Genomic DNA, 19222 nt, shown 5'->3' on the forward strand with positions numbered 1-19222 from the left:
AGGAGAGAGAGACAGACACAGAGACAGAAAGAGACAGAATGAGAGGGAGAGTGGGAGGGAGGGAGAGAAGGAGAGAAAGAAAGAGAGAGAAAGAGACACAGAGAGAGAGAGAGACAGAGAGGGAAAGAGAAGAGCTGCTAGACTCTTAGTTTTGTTTCTGTTTACTCTTCCGAGGAAAATGATCTTTGTACTGAAAAGGACTGAACAAAAACAGCTAAAGCCCACGATAAGGAAAGAGACTGTAAGAAAGCTCCTGGCTGCCTTTCAGGGGTTCAAGTCACTTGGCCCTGACAAGTGTCATATTCAAACTCTGGAAGTTGAGAGCCTCACTTTGATTGACAGGTGAAGACAGTTGGAGACATCAGAATGTTCCTAGATGCTGTGAGGACAAGAGGAAAGGCAGTTGGCCAGAGGGTATAAATACCCTGACAGCCATCAGATAGGGGCTTTGGACTTTTGCCCTTGGCTTTTGGTTTTAGAGCCCTGGCCTGAAACCCTTGACTTGAAGCATTAATCTGATCTTGGACATTGATCTGATTGACCTGTGAGTCTGACCGTGGATCCTCAGGTTCTCTCTGAATTACCCCTAGATATTTAGGCATCTAAACCATCTCTAGATATTTAGGTATCCGGGCCCAGGGGGGAGAGGGGAACCAGGAAGAAGGAAGGAGAAGAAGCAGAGGGATCATCAATATCTGTATATACCAAGCAGATTGCTTTCTCTGGTTTGGCTGTGGCCAAGTTGAGCTAGAGGAGGCGAAGAACAAGAGCTCCAGCATTACTGAAACAGCCTACAGTCCTGAGGGATTGGTGTCATAGCCTTTAGTGACAGGGTCTCCTATCCCCAATCTGTTCCTGATCATTCCTTTCCCTTATTAACATCATAGATAAAGGTTATTAAGTACCTTCCTGAGTAGTTATTCCATCACCACTCTGGGGAGGGAGCAACGCAGTCAGATGATATCAATGATATCAAAGATGATAGCAATGCAGTCAAGGCTGATAGAGCTCAACACTAATAATCAATCAACCCCAGGTGGGACCTGAAAAGGTTACCCATCCTCTGACCTTTAGGGATCCTGCCTGGGCACTGTTATAAAGAAGGGCAGTTATTATAACATCCAGCTGAGTGGCAGGACCTGGGTGTCCCTGCACCAGCCATCAAGGGAACCCAAACACAGCTTCCTCAGATTAATATACCCTGTTAATAATTAGTAGTTGTAGAGATACCTTCTTTATTTTTATAGCACTAGCTATCTCCTAGGGTCCTGACAGGACTAGTGGATATGACTGCTAAGTCAGTGACCTTTGAATGACTGAGGAAAAGGGGAAAAGTAGGTTAAGATGGAAGAAAGGCAAATGTTTCCCTGATTAAAAAAAAAAAAAAGGCAAAGGATGGAATGTGCATATCATTGGACGGAGAACCTGATCACAATTCCTGGCAAAATTGCCGAACATATTGTTCAAAGGATGGTTGGTAAACATCTAGAAAAGGAAGCAAGCAACCCGAAGCCCAGAATAGCTTTATTAAAGAGAAATCTGTCAGTCAATCAACAAGTACTAATGTGTCCCCTTCAGATTGCTTTCCACATACTCTGTATCCATCTTGAAAGCATCCAATTATCTGTATATTGACTCCACCATTAGAGTATAATCTCTGCTCTAGAGCAAAACTGAATAATATGGAAATAGGTATCAAGTGACAACATGTGTGCAATCCAGTGGAATTGCTTGTTGGTGCTGGAAGTGGGGAGGGAAAAGGGGACGGAAAGAAAATGAATTATGTAAACATGGAAAAATATTTAAAAATAAATAAATTGAAAAAATTGAAAAAAAATGGAGTATAACCTCTTTGAGGGGAAGGGCTTAGTTTCCCCCTCATCCCCCACTTTTTTTTTGTATTCCCAGATTTTAAATTTATTTATCTTAAAGTATTTTTCCATGTTTCCATGATTCATTTTCTTTCCGTCCCCTCTTCCCTTCCCCCTCCCCAAGCCAACAAGCAATTCCACTGGGTTGTACAAATGTTGTCACTTGATACCTATTTCCATATTATTCAGTTTTGTAATAGAATCATCTTTTTGAACCAAAACACCCAACCCTGTACCCATATAAACAAGGGATAAATCATATGTTTTTCTTCTGCATGTTTCCCATTTTAGCCTTGCGCCAGGCAGATGGTAAGCATTTAACAGTCAGCCAGTCAACAAGCATTACTATGTCACCAAGTGTGCCCTACACCGTGCTGGGTCTGGGAATACACGTCAAAGGATGAAACAATCTTAATTCACAAGGGAGTCTAGTGGGAGGGCAGGGCCAAGAAGTACAAATATTTGGAGAGTCGTTACATACAAGACTGTAGGGAGGGAAGCCATTAACTTTTGGGAAGGGGTGATTTAGAAGAGGCTTTACTCCGAAGATGGTGCCTGGGATATATCTTAAAAGAAGAGGAAAGTGGAAATGGAAGTAAGGATGAAGTCTTTCAGAAATCCATGGGATGGTCAGTGCAGAGGAAGTCAAGATGGGAGATGCCAGCGATGTCATGGAAACCCAGAGAGGAGACAGTATCAAGGAGAGGCTGTCAGGTCAGACTATCCTTATTTCCTTTTATGACAGGAATACTAGACTCACTGGTAGATGATGAGAGGGATCAATAAATGGGTCAACATAGATCAATTAAGTGCTTATTGCTTACTGGGTTCTGGGCATTGTCTTAAGGGCTGTTGATATAAAGAAAAAGCCAAAACAGTTGCTGCTCTCCGGGAGCTCACAATTCAAATGGAGGAGACAATACATGAATAAATCAGGAAACAATATAACTCGATCTTAATGAAACATTGACAAGGTTCGTTGTGCTATAAGATGGAGAAACAGAGGCAAAGGGATAATGGACTCTATTCATGGACCCACAGCTTAACAATGACATAATAAGCTGATGAGTAGCTAAAGGAGGAGAACCAGGGGGTAAAAGGCCTGATTCCATGCCACATTGATGGAAGAGTTTCAATAATGGTGGAATTAGTGGTGAGAAGAAAGAGCAGCCTTTGAACCTCACTCTAATCTGAACTGGTTCAAGGAGAGAAGGTAAACACTAATGGGGAAGTAGGAGGGAAAAGCAGTAAGAGAAAGGCAGAAGGTAAAGAAGTACGGTAAAGAAAGCAGTAGTGAGAATCAAAACAGATTCTTGAGAAGGGAACATGGTAAAAAAAATGAAGATTTTTTAAGTAAAAGAAAATAGGAAGAAAGTATACAGTTAACAATAGTAACTGAGAGTAAATGGGGTGAACTCACCCATAAAATTGAAGAGGCGATCAGAATGGATTAGAAACCAGAATCCACCAATGTTATTTGCAAGAAACACACTTGAAACAGAAAGATTTGCGTAAGGTTAAAATAAGGGGATGAAGCAGAAAAGGGGGTGGAAATCATGTTCTTAGTCAAAGCAAAGGGAAAAACACGCCTAACTAAAAAGAGATAAATATGGGCTAAAAGAGATAAATATGGAAACTATATTTTGCTAAGAGGTACTATAGACAATGAACTAATACCAACATGAACATAGATGCTCCAAATGGCAAAGCACTCAAATTCTTAAAAGAAAATTTAAATGAAATATGAGTAAATAGTAAAATGTATTAGTGGGGGATCTCAATTTGCCACTCTCAGATCTAACCATAAAATAAACAAGAAAGAAATTAAGGAGATGAATAGAGTTTTAGAAAAGTAAACATGATAGATCTTTAGGTAATATTGAATGAGACTAGAAAGGAATATATCTTTTGTCAGCTCTGCATGGCATCTTCAAAAAATTCATAATGTATTAAGAAAAAACTCAAAAATTAATGCAGAAAACCAGAAATATTAAATGAGGTTTTTTATGCCATAAGGCAATAAAAATTATATTCAATAAAGGGCCTTTGAAGCATAGATTTAAAAAATTAGCAGGACACTACATAACTCTAAAAAATAATTGGGTCAAAGAATAAATCATAGAAATAATAATTTAATTAAAGATAGTGACAACAATAAGACAATACAACAAAATTTGTGGGATGCAACCAAAGTAGTACTTAAGGAAAATGTATACTTCTAAACATTTACATCAATAAAAAGAGAGGTAGCTAGGTAGCACAGTGGACAGAGCAACAGGTCAAGAGATGGGAAGACCTGGGTTCAAATCTGGCCTCACACTTCCCTGCTGTATGACCCTGGGTGAGTCACTCAGCCCCCATTGCCTAGTCCTTAACAGTCTTCTGCCTTGGAATCCAATATAAATATATAGTATTGATTCTAAGACAGAAGATAAGAATTTTTAAAAAATAATACAAATAAAGAACAGAGCAAGCAACTGAGCAAAAACTAAAAAATAATTAACAAAAAACAAAAATACAGATTAAATTAAATAGCAAATAAAAATACATAAATCCTGAAATTCAAGGGATACATTAATAAAATTAGAAGTTAAAAAAACTTACCCAGGGCAGCTGGGTAGCTCAGTGGAGTGAGAGTCAGGCCTAGAGACAGGAGATCCTAGGTTCAAACCCGGCCTCAGCCACTTCCCAGCTGTGTGACCCTGGGCAAGTCACTTGACCCCCATTGCCCACCCTTACCACTCTTCCACCTATGAGACAATACACCGAAGTTAAGGGTTTAAAAAAAAAACCCTACCCATTGAATTAATAAATAAAATAGGAACTTTAAAAAATGTTAAGCCATTGACTAATTTGATTTTTAAAAAAGAAAGGAGAATAACTTACAATGAAAAAAAGCAAATTCACAACTAATGAAGAGGAAACAATTATTAGGAACTATTTTGCCCATTGATATGCTAATAAAACTGACATTTTAAATGAAATGGATGAGTATTTATGAAGCAGAATTTGTTTCGATTAACAGAACAGGAAATAGAATACTTAAGCAGCCTTATCTTAGAAAAAAATTAACATGTCATAAAGGAAATCATTAAGAAAAAAAGAAAATCCTAAGCTCCAATGGATTTAGAAGCAAATGTTACCAAATATTTAAAAAATAATGAATTATAATATTCTAGAAACTGTTTGAAAAATTAGGTAAAGAAGAAGCCCTACTAAGTTCCTTCTATTACACAAATATAGCCTTGATACCTAAACCAGGGAGAATCAAAACAGAAAAAGAAAACTATTGACCAGTTTCCCTAATGAATATTGATGTGGATTTTAAATAAAATACTAGTAAAGAGATTTCAACAATATATCAAGAAGATCATACATTATAAATAGCCTAGATTCATGTAAGTAAAGCAGAACTGGTTCAATATTAGGAAAACCATAAGCAAACTGACCATATTAAATAATAAAAACAACCCAGATCATCTGATTATTTCAAAAGATATAGAAGCTTCTGACAAACTATAATGCCGTTTCCTGTTAAAATAAATAAATGAAGCACTAGGAATAGGAATAAACAGTTTTCCTTAAAATGATGAATAGTATGTATCTAAAATCAAGAGTAAGCATTATGTATAATAGGGATGAACTAGATCCAATAAGACTGTTAGGTCCGAATGGACGACCACCCAAGGAGCACACAGAGACGATGCAATCCAAGCAAAGGGAAGTCTTTATTTCTAGTGTGTGCTAGGGGAGCTCAGCAGCAAAGGAGTTCCGGGGGGGCATAGTCAGAGTAAAGATTATATACGTTTGGGGTTCCGGGCTGGTGCTTAGGAGGTGGCGGGAAACTAAGGGGGTGGTGGGTAAGGTGGCGGGTGTTGACAGACTTAGGGGTGTCCTATAGTTCTTGAAGCATAACTTCTGTATCCTTTGTAGTTAGTGCTTTTTGGCTATCTCCCCAAGCATGTAGGGGGTTTCTGTCTAGTTTCGGCTATGGTCATTTTTCTCTTTGTCACTTCATTCTGTAGGGGGCAGGGGGCTTTGACCTAGGAGCTATAATCTAGTTTCAGTTATTTCAAGATCAGGGGTGAAGCATGAATGTCCATTATCACTATCACCATCAATATTATCCTAGAAATATAGCAATAAGATGGGGAAAAAATAGGAGTAAGTTTAAGTAACGAAGAAACAAAAAAAAAAATCACTTTTTGCAGATGATCTGATGGTCTAGCCAGAAAATCCTAGACAGCCAACTAAAAACCTACCAGAAACAATTAGCTTCTACAAAGTTATGGGATTTCAAATAAACCCACACAAATCACCAGCATTTCTATCTATTACCAACAAAATCTGCAAGAAAATTCCATTTAAAATAACTACAAACAATATGAAATACTTGGTAGTCTACTTGCCAAGATACACCTAGGAACCATAGGAATATACTTACAAAATACTTTTCACAGGAAAGACAGAACTAAATAACTAGGGAAATATGAATAGTTCATGGCTAGGCTGAGCCAACATAATTAAAAGGACAATACTATCTAAATGAATGCACTAATATAGGCAGCTAGGTGGTGCAGTATATAGAGTGCAGGACTTGGAGTCAGGAAGACCTAAGTTCAAATCCTTACTTACTTACTACTAGCTGTGTGACCCTGGGCAAGTCGTTTAACCCTATCAACTTCATTTTCCTCATTCATCAAATGAGCGGGAGAAGGACATTGCAAACCATTGCAGTATCTCTTGTCAAAAAAACCCCGGATGGGGTCATGAAGAGTTAGACATGACTGAAAACAAGTGAATAACAATAATCACTGCCATACCAATCAAACTATTAAGAATTATCTTAAAGAGCTAGAAAAAGACGACAATAACAAATTTCATCTGAAGGAACAAAATGTGAGGAATATAAAGGGAATTAACTGGAAAAAAATGAAATGGAAGGGGGTCTAGCAGTATCAGATCGCACACTATCTCACACAAAGCTGTAATCATCCAGGCATTTTGATCCTGAGAAAGATATAGCCATTGATGAATGGAATAGATTAGGTACACCATGTGCACAAGCAAATGAGCTTGGCAGGCTGGTGTTGGACAAACCCAAAGGTCTTGGGACAAGAACTTGGTATTTGACAAAAACTGATAGGAAAATGGAAGAACAATTTGGCGGAAATGAGGCAGACAAACATCTCCTACCTCCTCCCCCGTCCCCTATCCCAAACTGCCGTATCTTGTTCACAAAATGGGTCCTAGAGGCACACGTTTGTCTCCCCTGATGGAATCCAAGCTCTCTGAGGGCAAGGACGATCCCATTTTTGTCTCTGTCCCCCTAGTCCTTAGCACAGTGCCTGGCTGCCTCCAAAGAATATAGGCTCTGGAAGGCAGAGACCCAGCAAAAGGCCCAGCACACAGAAGGCATCTAATAAATACTTAGTGACTGATTTCCGGAGGAAAAAAAAATTAAAATGAATGTTTTAAGACTTCTTCCTGGAAACACTGTCGCATCCCTCTGAGAAAGATGGGAGAGACGTGGTGGACTTTTGGTGCAGAATGAACATGTATTTGCAGTCAGCTTAACTGAAGTTATTCTTATAAGGAGGGTTCATAGAGAAGTGACAGTGAGAGAAAGAGAATTTCAATAAAACTATTTATTTATTTTTAACCCCTTACTTTCCATCTTAGAATCAATACTATATGCTGGCTCCAAGGCGGAAGACTGGTAGGGGCTAGGCAATGGGGTGAAGTGACTTGCCCAAGGTCACTCAGCTAGGAAGTGTCAGAGATCAAATCTGAACTCGGGATAAGTCTCTAGGCCTGGCTTTCAATCCACTGAGTCACCTAGCTGCCTCCAATAAACACTTTAGAAGAAAGAAAATGAGAGGAGAACTTGATTTGGATTGTGACATGCCATAGATTTTCCAGTATTTTTTGAGTGAGTTGGGGATGGGCAGGAGAGGAGCCTCTGAAAGACATCAGGCATCCAATTAGAAGTGCTCGTTAACTGGATGGATGGATGGGTGATGCTCTGTTCCTGGCACTCAGCTCAAAAACATCCTCCTTGCTCTCTGACACCTATTTATAGCTCATTAGTCATCTTCAAATCCTAGTTTTTCTGGGCCCATTTCACTGTCTACATGATTGGTTTGTCATCTCCCTCTTCCTGTGTTTTCCAACTAGCTGTTTCCCAGTGATCAATGGCCTTCTTCTAGTGAAGGCTCCAGTCCCCCACACACCACAATCAGGGCTCCACTGACGTGCCCTCCTCCTTCGAAGCTCCCTCTTCACAAAAGTGCTTTGCCTCCAACACAGCTCTCAATGATTGCTTCTGCTGCAGCACTGATTAAACAACGCTTCTCCTGCCTGCCTACTCGATGTGGCTTTCTTAGTCCCTGCTTTCAATGGCTTACAGAGGAGCTCAGTCCTTCTCCTGGAAACATATTCATTTAGGCTGAGCCCCCTTTTCTGAATGAGCCATTCATGGGGCTCTTTGTGCTTCTCACTTAGCCTCCTATTGCTTCTGCTAAAGTCCCCCCCTGGATGTGGCAAAATTGGGACACCAATGCATTGCTGGTGGAGTTGTGAATTAATACAACTATTCTGGAGGGAATCTGGAACTATGCCCAAAGAGTGTTAAAAAACTGTCTGCCCTTTGATTCAGCCATACCACTGCTGGGTTTATACCCCAAAGAGATAATAAGGAAAAAGATTTGTACAAAAATATTTATAGTAACACTCTTTGTGGTGGGAAAAAATTAGAAAATGAGGGGATATCCGTCAATTGGGGAATGGCTGAACAAATTGTGGTATCTGAGGATGATGGAATATTATTGTGCTGAGAGGAATAATGAACTGGAGGAATTCCATGTTAACTGGAAAGACCTCCAGGAACTGATGCAGAGTGAAAGAAGCAGAATCAGGAGAACATTGTACAAAGAAATGGATACATTGTAGCACAATCAAATGTAATTAACTTCTCTACTAGCAGCAATGCAATGACCCAGGACAATTCTGAGGGACTTATAAGAAAGAATGTATCCACATCCAGAGAAAGAACTGTGGGAGCAGAAAAATAAACTGCTTGATCACATGGTTCGATGAGGATATGATTGGGGATGTAGACTGTAAACGATCACCCTAGTGTAAATATTAATAATATGGAAATAGGTCTTGACCAATGACACATGTAAAACCCAGAGGAATTGCTTGTTGGCTATGGGGGAGGGAGGAAGGAGAGGAGGGAAAGAACATGAATCATATAACCATGGAAAAATATTCTAAATCAATTAATTAAATAAAAATTTTCAATTAAAAATAAATAAAGTCTCCCCTGACACCTCTTTGTGAGCGGAAGATGAGCAGGGATCCTTGAAGACATTCCCAGGAGAGAACAAACTTGGACAGCTCCTCCTAAGCCAAAAAGTTCAGTCAAGGAGCCACTGACAAAGTGGTCCCAGAGAAGATGTCCAGCCACACATCCTCTTGTCAGGTATATGCTGTGTGGGGCTCCTATTCAGCTATGAGGGAGATGAAGTGGCTGCTGAGGTCCTTCAACTCTGGGGTTCTGGAATTCATGTCGAAGTTACTTAATAAATGCTTACCAAATGAGCTCTCCAAAGGAGCTTTCTGAGTCACACCTTCCTTTTGAAAGATAATGGCACTCCCTATAAAAGGAATCCTTCAGGCCCAGAGACAGGAGTTCAAATCTGGCCTTAGACACTTCCTAGCTGGGTGGCCCTGGGCAAGTCACTTACCCCCATTGCCCAGCCTTATTGCTCTTCTGCCTGGGAACCAATACACAGTACTGATTCTAAGATAGAAGGTAAGAGTTAAAAAAAAAAACAGGAATTCCTTCCCTCCCCAGAGATCTTAAGACCTGGGAATATGGAAGCCTGTGCACTTAAGTACAATGAGGGTGATTTCTAGTTCTGTTATAAAGCTTATACTTCAAAGTTAGGGTATTTCCAAACTCGAACCGCTAAACCTGGCTCCAATCCTGGATCAAGAATTGCTTCTGAAAGGAAAATGAAGCATGGAGGGGAGGGAAGATCCCAAGAAGGGACCACTCAGATCCAGAGAACAAGAGGAGGGAAACCTGAAAGAATCATAGATTTCAAGCTGAAAAGGATGTTAGAGGTCACTGAGTCCAACCCCCTCTTTTTGAAAAGGAAGAAACTGTGGCAGAGAGGGACAAGGGTCCCAGAGTGAGTAAATCTCTGAGGTAAGATTTGAACTCGGATCTTCTGGACTCCACACCCATCATTTGACTATCCCCTGGCGACCCCTAGCTACCTCTAATTCATCTGAAGGCTCCTGAGCCCAAGAGTTCACTGTGATGGGACAATTCAATTTCATTTCTCGAAAGCTCAATTTCTCTTTAATCTCCATCCTCAACACTCCCATGGTGCCTAGCACAGAGTCACAATTAGTCAATCAATCACCAAGAATTTAACAAACACCTTCTATGTGTCACGCACTGTGTGAATCGCTAGTTATTCAGAGATAAAGAACAAAATGTTCCCTCTCATCTCCAAATCGGTATAGAAATGGGGCCGTTGGCCGAGGGAGGGTCCTAGGAGCTGGGGAGATTGGGAAAGGCTTCATGTGGAAGGACATTTCAAGAGGCAGAAGGGAAGGAGGAGAGGATTCCAGGAGCAGGGCACACCCGGTCCAAAGACATCATCAGACCCAGGGAGAAAGGAGCCACAAATGCATGTTGGGGTCTGACCCAGGGAGAAAGGAGCCATGAATCATTTTCATAGAGACGCCCATGTGTTCTGCTGAAGGCCCAGCAAAGCCACTTAAGCGAGCAGCAGGTGGGCTCTCTGGGGATGGACTCTGGGGTTGTCCGAGTTTGTAGAGGAGCCCTAGAAAGGTTTGGGGTGATGCTTTCACACAAAAAACGTTCTGTGGGAAGGAAACGCCTCCTAAATAGGATACCATGCTTAGTGCTCCACTCTCTCTCTCAAAATCTCTCTCATATCTATAATAAATGGAGCCGATACAAAATTGACCAGTAGTCGGGCCCTACTTTTTCTCACTGGGTCACACCCTAACATCTCTTCGACCTCATCATCCAACTCTTCAAACCCCTATTTGGAGTTTTCTTGGCAAAGATACTGGAGGGGTTGGCCATTTCTTTCTCCAGATCATTTGACAGATGAGGAAACCGAGGCAAACAGGGTGAAGTGACTTGCCCAGGATCACACAGCTAGTGTCTCAGACTGAATTTGAACTCAAGAAAAAGAGTCTTCCTGGCTCCAGGCTTGGTGCTCTATCCATTGCACCTGCCAGCTGCTCAGCATAAGATTTGGTTTTCTGGACCACAAGTCAAAGTGTCAAAAAGACGGAGTCTGCCAGGGGACCTCGCAAAATAAGACAATTTGGGAAATGTAATGCCAGTCTGATTAAAATCATTTTCTACTGAAAATGGAGGACGGGGCGAAAAAAGTCCCGACACAATCGCCAGCCCCAACAGCATAAAAGATATCATGTGTGCGTGACAGAAAGGGCGAAGGAACCGTGCGCAAAGAAGATGGCAAACGACTAGGATGGTCGGTTATTTGAACTGTTTGAAATAAAGCAAATTCGAGACTTTGCCATAACAAGGTTAGCTTCTTTCCAAGGAATCTCTGGATTTGAGTAGGACGAGACCCATGACTGGAAGCCGCCACCAAGCGGACAAGAGCCCGGGGCAGAGGTGGGGTGTTGCTGTGTGGAGAGAGAGCCGTCAGCCCTAAGAGAGGAGCAAAGGGAGGAGAGTTTGGGCAAGAAGACCAGAGGAGATCCAGGAGGCTGTTCTTCTCCCTCCTGGTTTCTCAGTGAAGGAGAATGATGGTCGGAGAGGATGAGGAGGGGCGGGAGGCAGGAACAGGCACGCTGAAGAGGGATGAGTGAGGAGAGAGTTTAGGAGCTCAGCTCGTCCTCCACAAGAGTCGGGCTCCGCCGAACTGGGCGAAATTCCCACCAGGGCATTGAGCTACCTTGCAGGTGGGACCGCCGGCCCATTGTTGTTTATCTTGGAAAACTCTCAGAGAACTGAAGAGATTCCCGAAGAGAAGGGATGGGGAAATAATGAGCCTGTCTTCCAGAGGGAAGAGGAAAAGCAAAGTGGTGTGATGGAAAACGGGATGGCTGTAGAGTCAGAGACCTGGGTTCAAATCCCAACAGTGCCACCTAGTCCCTGTGTAGTCAGGAGTGTGTCCGTTTAATCTTCCCACACCTCAGTTTCCTTGTTTGTAAAATTAGCTATTGAACTAGATGGCCTCTAAGATACCTTCTAGGTCCCAGCTAAGATCCATAAATGATGGACCCATGAACGTGACATCCATTTGGGCCCAAGTTCTAGAGCAGATTATTCAGTGGGAGGGAAGGGCTGGTCATTAGGAGCCAGCATGGAGCCACTCAAAGGTCTCCCCCATCTCTGCCTTCAAGAACGAACTCTCTCTCTTGGGTTCCTTTGCCTCTGCACCTCCCAGCTGTATAGCACACACCAGAGGAGGCCAAGGCCAAGAGGGAGGTGGCCTGCAAGGGGGCGCTATTGCTCCTGTGGGGGCTCTCCGACCCCCCTTACCTCCTGGAGCCGGATCTCGTCTGGCTGGAGGATGTCCAGGACTCCGCTGCTCCTGATCTCAGGGAGATCCTGCCACAGGTTGAACCTGGAGTTGGCGTTATTGAGGAGGCAGATCTGGGGCAGAGCCTTCTTTGTGGTGGAGTTGGCAGCCTCCTCCTCCTCCTCCTCCTCTTCCTCCTCCGTTGGGGTCTCCTCACTCGTGGGGGACTCATCAGCGTGCACTTGGACCTCCGCGTCCTGCAGCCTTCGGGTCTCGATCTCGCGGAGCGTGGACTTATCTCGGTACTCCTGGTACAAGAGTCCTGGAAGCCAAAGAAATGGTCATGAAGGAAAAGAAGACAAGCGGGAGAACAGAGCAAAGGGAAGGTGGCGCAGTGGGCTGGGCTCTGGACACGAGCGAGCGTTTTCCCAGGGACTGGGTCAGCGCATCACCAGCTTCTCTCTGCTTTGTGGTCTCCAACCGACACAGCAGCCAGGCCTTCACCCTCCAGGGGCTGCCCCCAGCCTGGCCTCACCCCATTCCACAGGGCTTCCCGTCGTCACCAACGCTCCAGCCCAGGATTCCCTCAACTTGGTATTTTGGTCTCTGAATCTCCCGTGCCTCCCCCACCTACTTATATGCCCCTTTGAGCTTTGCAGAGCACTTTCCCCACAGCCATCCCATGAGAGAGCGCTGGTACTTTTACTCCCACTTTCCAGATGAGGAAACTGAGGCACAGGAGGCTAAATGACTTGCTCCGATAGTAAGGAGCAGAATGAGGTGTTAGCAAACTTCTGTTAACTACCCACTCCTTGCTATAAGGAACTGTGCTCGGTGGTGGCGTTATGAAGATTAAGACAAAATAAACACGGGGTTCCTGCCCTCAAGGAGCTTACGGTCTATTGGAAGCTTTTCTATTTCCTTCTAGACACAGCTTCTCCCTTGAAGACACAGCCTTGGAGAATCCACGACCACCCTGCTCGTGTCCCAGTGAAGATTGGGCTGAGGGGGGTGACATTAGTGGTTGGAATAATGTCATAGAAAATAGATTGGAGGAGGCAACTAGATGGCTCAGTGGACTGAGAGTCAGTCCTGGAGATGGGAGGTCCTGGATTCAAATCTGACCTCAGACACGCCCAAGCTATGTGACCCTGGGCAAGTCACTGGATCCCCATTGCCTAGCCCTTCCTGCTCTTCTGCCTCTGAACCAATACACAGTATTGATTCCAAGACAGAAGCTAAGGGGTAAAAATAAATAGATTGGAGATGTGCCAAAAGAAATGACAAAAGGGATGGGGTGAGAACAACCTGGGAAGACTTCTATGAACTGATGCAAAGTAAAGTGAGCAGAACCAGGAGAACAGTGTATACAGGAACAGAAATATTACACAAGGATCATCTGGGAAGAACTAAACCATCATCAGCAAAGCAAGTCTCTAAGACAACCAAAAGGGACTCCCAATGGAGACATTCTCCAAGCCAAAGAGGGAACTATTGGAATCTGAGTACAGATCAAGGCCCATCATCTTCCACTTTATTTCTTTCGTGAGCTTTTTAAAAAAATTTATGTGATGTGTTTTCTGTCATAGCATAAGAATATGGAAATATATATTGCTTGAAAGCTCTGGTATAACTTATATCAAACTCTTTGCTGATGCGGGGAGGGAGGAGGGTGAAAATCGGATTCACAAAATGTCAGACAATGGTCAAAAATTATTTCTACATGGAATTGGAAAAAGTTGTTTAAAAAAAAAAAAAGAAAATAGGTCAGAGAGAAAGTCAATTTCTGTACAAGGTACTCTGTACCACTTGGACCCAATGTCCCGAAAGAATCAGATCATCGAACTCAGTGGAAGAATCACAGCTCTCTGAATTGGAGTCATTATCCATCAACAAGCCTTCATTCAGCCCTGACTACATGGGACCCCATTGGATGTCAGCTCCTCAAGGGTGGGAATTGTCTCCCTCTTCTCCTCCTTCTCCCCATTTGTTTTGGCAGCCCTTGCACCATTGCTGAAAATCTGTAGGTGCCTAATGTTCAGTGGACAAAGGGGCACTGGAAGTCTGGTGCTCAGAGTTGGGCCATCTCTGCCTCTCAAGAGCTTCTCTGGTGTTGGAGCAGAATACACCAATGCTGCTTTCTTTAACCTTCAGCAAGACTTCTCCATCCACCTCAACCAAACAAAAGGTTCGCCAGCACCTGCTATGTCTACTGTGCTCTGTGCCGGGCATACGAGGGCAGAAATAAAGAGCTCCTGCCCAGAGGGAGCTTACATTATTCTTTTAGAAATGGACTGACAGAAAATATTACAAAATAGGAAATAAACAAATTTGGTTACATTAAAAAAAAAGGGTTTGTACAAACAAAACCAATGCAACCAAAATTAGAAGGGAAGCAACAAATTGGGAAAAAATCTTTATAACAAAAACCTCTGACAAAGGTCTAATTTCTCAGATGTATAAGGAGCTAAATCAGTTGTACAAAAAATCAAACAATTCCCCAATTGATAAATGGGCAAAGGACATGAATAGGCAGTTTTCAGATGAAGAAATCAAAACTATCAATAAGCACATGAAAAAGTGTTCTAAATCTCTCATAATTAGAGAAATGCAAATCAAAACAACTCTGAGGCACCACCTCACACCTAGCAGGTTGGCTAATATGACAGCAAAGGGAAGTGATAAATGTTGGAGGGGATGTGGCAAAATTGGGACACTAATGCATTGCTGGTGGAGTTGTAAATTGATCAATCATTCTGGAAGGCAATTTGGAATTATGCCCAAAGAGTTTTAAAAAATTGCATATTCTTTGATCCAGCCATACCACTACTAGGCTTGTACCCAAAAGAGATAATAAGGAAAAAGACTCATACAAAAATATTCATAGCTGTGTTCTTTGTGGTGGCAAAAAATTGGAAAATGAGTTGTCCCTCAATTGGGGAATGGCTGAACAAACTGTGGTATCTGATGGGGATGGAATACTATTTTGCTGAAAGGAATAATGAACTGGAGGAATTCCATGTGAACCAGAAAGACCTCCAGGAAGTGATGCAGAGTGAAAGGAGCAGAACCAGGAGAACATTGTACACAGAGATGGATACACTGTGGCATAATCAAATGTAACTGACTTCTCTACTAGCAAAGCAAGTACCCAGGACAATCCTGAGGGACTTATGAAAAAGATGCTAACCACATCCAGAGAAAGAACTGTGGGAGCAGAAACACAGAAGAAAAACACAGGATCAATTACATGACTTGGTGGGGATATGATTGGGGTTTGGGCTCTATTGCAATAGTAATAATATGGAAGTAGGTTTTGAACAATAGTGCACATAAACTACTCCCCTCCCCAAAAAAGAAATGGACTGATGCCTTCCTCAGATCTCTGGCCTCTAGATCCAAACCCTCCCCCTTGGGGCGATGCTGGAGGACAGACAGACAGACAGAGGAAGGATGCTGGGTGCCAGCCCTTCTGATGGATGCCTGCTTGACCCTTCTGCAGGGGTAGTCAGCCCCCATCCAAGAATGGAGCATCTGAGTGCTGCTTCCATATCTGCCCTTGGGGCTGTTCCTGGGGCTTCTGCTTGGTTCCAGGGTTCTTTTCACTGGCTTTCTTGCCATCCTGCAGTCTGTTGTCTTTGTTATTTTGCTCTTTTCAGCTCCTCTGAGTCTTCTCGTGCTCCTCACCCCTCACTGCTTATTGGCTCCCCAGATTCCACCTGCGGCTCCCCGTCACACAGTGGGCATTGCCTTGGTTTCCCCATCCTTACAACCGCCCTACTGATGGCATGTTTGGTCAGTTTAAAATAAGTCAAGTCCCATAGCTAGAATAATAATTCCTGTGACAGCATTTGAATAATGATGAACATTCCTAGGGAGCTGCCCTTGTGTTCAGGATGGCACAGGCTGGAGTCCAGTGTCTCCCCCCTTCTGGCTGCCTGACTGTAGCCAGATCTCTTTGCTTCTCACTTCACCAGGGAGACCAAAAATACCCACAAACGCAACAAAGACAAAACCCCAGACCCTGTGGTGCCCCAAAGTCACCCCCTTCTCCCTCCACGATTCTGGAAAAAAAACCACATCTAGGTGGATCAGTGCAAGCATGGCACTGGAGAAGGAACCTGAGGTCTAGAACCGAAAGACCAGGATTCAAATCTTGGCTCTGCTACTTTCTACTGGGATGACCTTAGACGAGTCATTTCTCTTTCTCTGATCTTTAGTTTTGTCATCTGTAAAATGGGGGAGTTGGACTAGATGACCTCTAGGGTCCCTTCCAGTCTAAATGGGATCCCACAGTCAGTGCTAAAAGCACGAGTCCCTCCCACTCCTGGGGCAGCCCCATCCGTGCCTGGCACGTCGCAGGCTTTGGATAAAAATTGGTTGAAGTGAATATGAAGCGCGTGTGTACACACACACACACACACACACACACACACACACACACACTCACACACACACGCTTACATACATACATACACACACACACACACACTGTCTCTGTGCTCTGAATTTCAGCCTGGATATTCTGAAACTGCTTCTTACGGGCCTGCTGGCACGTGACCCCTGCCAGGCTCTCCTCTGGGCTCTGCCTCCTGGCGACGCCAAGATGCCCACCAGAATCCACACGGCTCCGACAGGGAAGACCCCCCTGAGTTCCCATCTCCTCGCTCCCCCCATCAGAGAACCCCGCCACGCCAGCTAAGCAGAGAACCCCGACATCTGGAGCAGCCCGACGGGTCACCAGCGGCTTTGCCGAGACGCCCCCAAAGGATGGAAGGCCAACCTGAGGGGCCATGCCATGCCGCTTGCAGAACGAGCCTCTTCCCGAGAGGCCGCCTCGTTCGCTTCCATTTTGGGGCCCCGGAAATCCCTGCGCCTGGCGTTTTTGCCACGTTCTTATTCCCAGAAACCTGAAGCCCCAGGATGTAAAGCTCCATTTTACAAACAAGGAAACTGAGGCTTACGGAGGGGTGGTGTTGGGATGCCACGCCCCCTGCCCAGGGCTCTTTCCACCCCTCACCCTCCTGCCATGTATTCAAGCCAGTGGCTCACCCTCCTGCCAACCATGGGGGCCCGATGTTGAACGAGGAGCCAGAAAGAGGGGTGTCCTCAGGGCCCCCCTCAATTTCCCAATACCGAAGGATCCGCCATGCCTTGCTTTTTCCTCCCTCCCTCTGCAAAGCAGCCCAGGCCAGTACCCACCGCTCTAGAGCTCAGTGTTCAGCCTCAGCATTTACATCTTCCTAATGGGCACATCATAATGGCCAGAGAAAATGTGAGCAGCTTCAACTTAAAGGGGAGTCCTGGGGGCTAGCGAGGAGGCTCAGTGCTTAGAAAGCCAGACCTAGAGACGGGAGGCCCCTGATACTTCCTAGTTGGGTGACCCTGGACAAGTCACTTCACCCCCAAGGCCTTGCCCTTCCTGCCCTTCTGCCTTGGGGTCCATACACGGTGCTGATTCTATAGACGGGGAGGCTTGCTTTGGCCCTGCTGCCCTCGGCATCTCCGCCAGCCTGTGCTCTTCACTCCTCAGACAGTCCCCCGGTGGCTCTGGGGTACGGGGGAGCCTCGGTTTCTGGAAGAAGTTGGGGGTCATTAAAGGAGCTTCTTGTTTCCTGGCAGCCACCTCGCCCCGGCTCCTCAGAGAGCCGCCCAACAGTTCTCGTCCACTTGGTTTTTTCTGTGTGGATGGTGAGGTCAGCCACTTGGGGGAATGGGACCGGCCGCTCCCAGCAGCCTCTGGGGCCCCTGTAGCCCGTGACTTGTATTCAGTAGGTGCTTAGTCAGTGCATGATTAAGGAAGGAAGCTCAGAGATGGATACATGCGGACGCAGAAAGGGAAATAAAAACGGGGGAACCCGTGGCCAAAAGTGGGCCTCTGGGCGCCGGTTTACCCACTTCTGCAATGGGTAGCATCATACCAGGCGACGGAGGGGGACGGAGGCTCCCACACCTTTGCCCAGGCCGTCCGGGGGGCCTGGAACGTGCTTCTCTCCGGAATGGCCAGAGCCTCCTAGACTGGCTCGTTTCCTTCAGATCTCAGTTCAGGCGCTGCCTCCTCCTCCAGGAAGGCTTTCTTGGTTTCCCCAGTGGCTGGGGTCTCTCCTTCCCCCACTCCCTTTGTATCTGCTTACAACGTGGGGAGCATCCTGGGGAGACCCTGAGCGCCTGCCCCGTTTCAGGTGTTTGGAGGCCTCATTCGGGGTTTTCTTGGCACAAGTGCGGAAGTGGTTTGCCATTTCCTTCTCCAACTCATTTTGCAGAAGAGGAAACCGAGGCACACAGGTGAAGGGACTTGTCTCACAGTCAGTCGGTAGGACGCGGAGCCCTTTGGCGGTCTGGGGGAGGCTGTGGAGCCCCACAGAACGAGGCACGTCAAGGAAAACGTGGCTGATGACGGAGGGAACCAGTGAAATCCCAGCAAGCGGCCAGATGCTCTGGGCACGCCGCTCTCCCATGAGCCTCTGGGCTCCTCGGCACCACGGCTCTCCGCCATCTCTCAGCACCGGCTCCGGGCGGGGGGGAGGGGCACCCCGGGACACGCTTGGGTTTGGCCCTACCCGGCAGGCAGCGACCTGCTCTGTGAGCCTCTCTTTCATGGTGGAGATTAAAGGGGGGCAGCCCAAGCCCAGGACTGAGGACTGGGGGGCCCCCCGCCCCGGCCGCCCCTCCTTCTACAGATCAGGAAACTGAGGCGCGGTGAGGTGGTTCACTTTGTCCTTTTGTCACCCCCCCCCCCGTGTGGTCCAGGGCCCGCCGGGGCTCCCACACTGTTTCTGGGGGTCTCTGAGGTGGAACCCA

The 19222-nt window shown here is 45.1% G+C and overlaps 1 protein-coding gene across 1 annotated transcript in view; it reads right to left on the reverse strand.

Annotated features, from left to right (window-relative positions):
* The window catches only part of NGEF (neuronal guanine nucleotide exchange factor), a 45176-nt gene extending 27960 nt beyond the window's left edge, over positions 1-17216 (reverse strand). Inside the window, exons 1-2 of the mRNA XM_044675668.1 lie at positions 16964-17216; positions 12442-12743 (exon numbers count right to left, since the gene is read on the reverse strand). Coding sequence (XP_044531603.1) covers positions 12442-12743; positions 16964-17216 — 555 coding nt within the window. The remainder of the gene's footprint in view (positions 1-12441; positions 12744-16963) is intronic.
* Between the last annotated feature and the right edge of the window lie 2006 nt (positions 17217-19222).

Source organism: Gracilinanus agilis, chromosome 4 (genome assembly GCF_016433145.1).
Source record: "Gracilinanus agilis isolate LMUSP501 chromosome 4, AgileGrace, whole genome shotgun sequence".
NCBI classification, from domain to species: Eukaryota; Metazoa; Chordata; class Mammalia; order Didelphimorphia; family Didelphidae; genus Gracilinanus; species Gracilinanus agilis.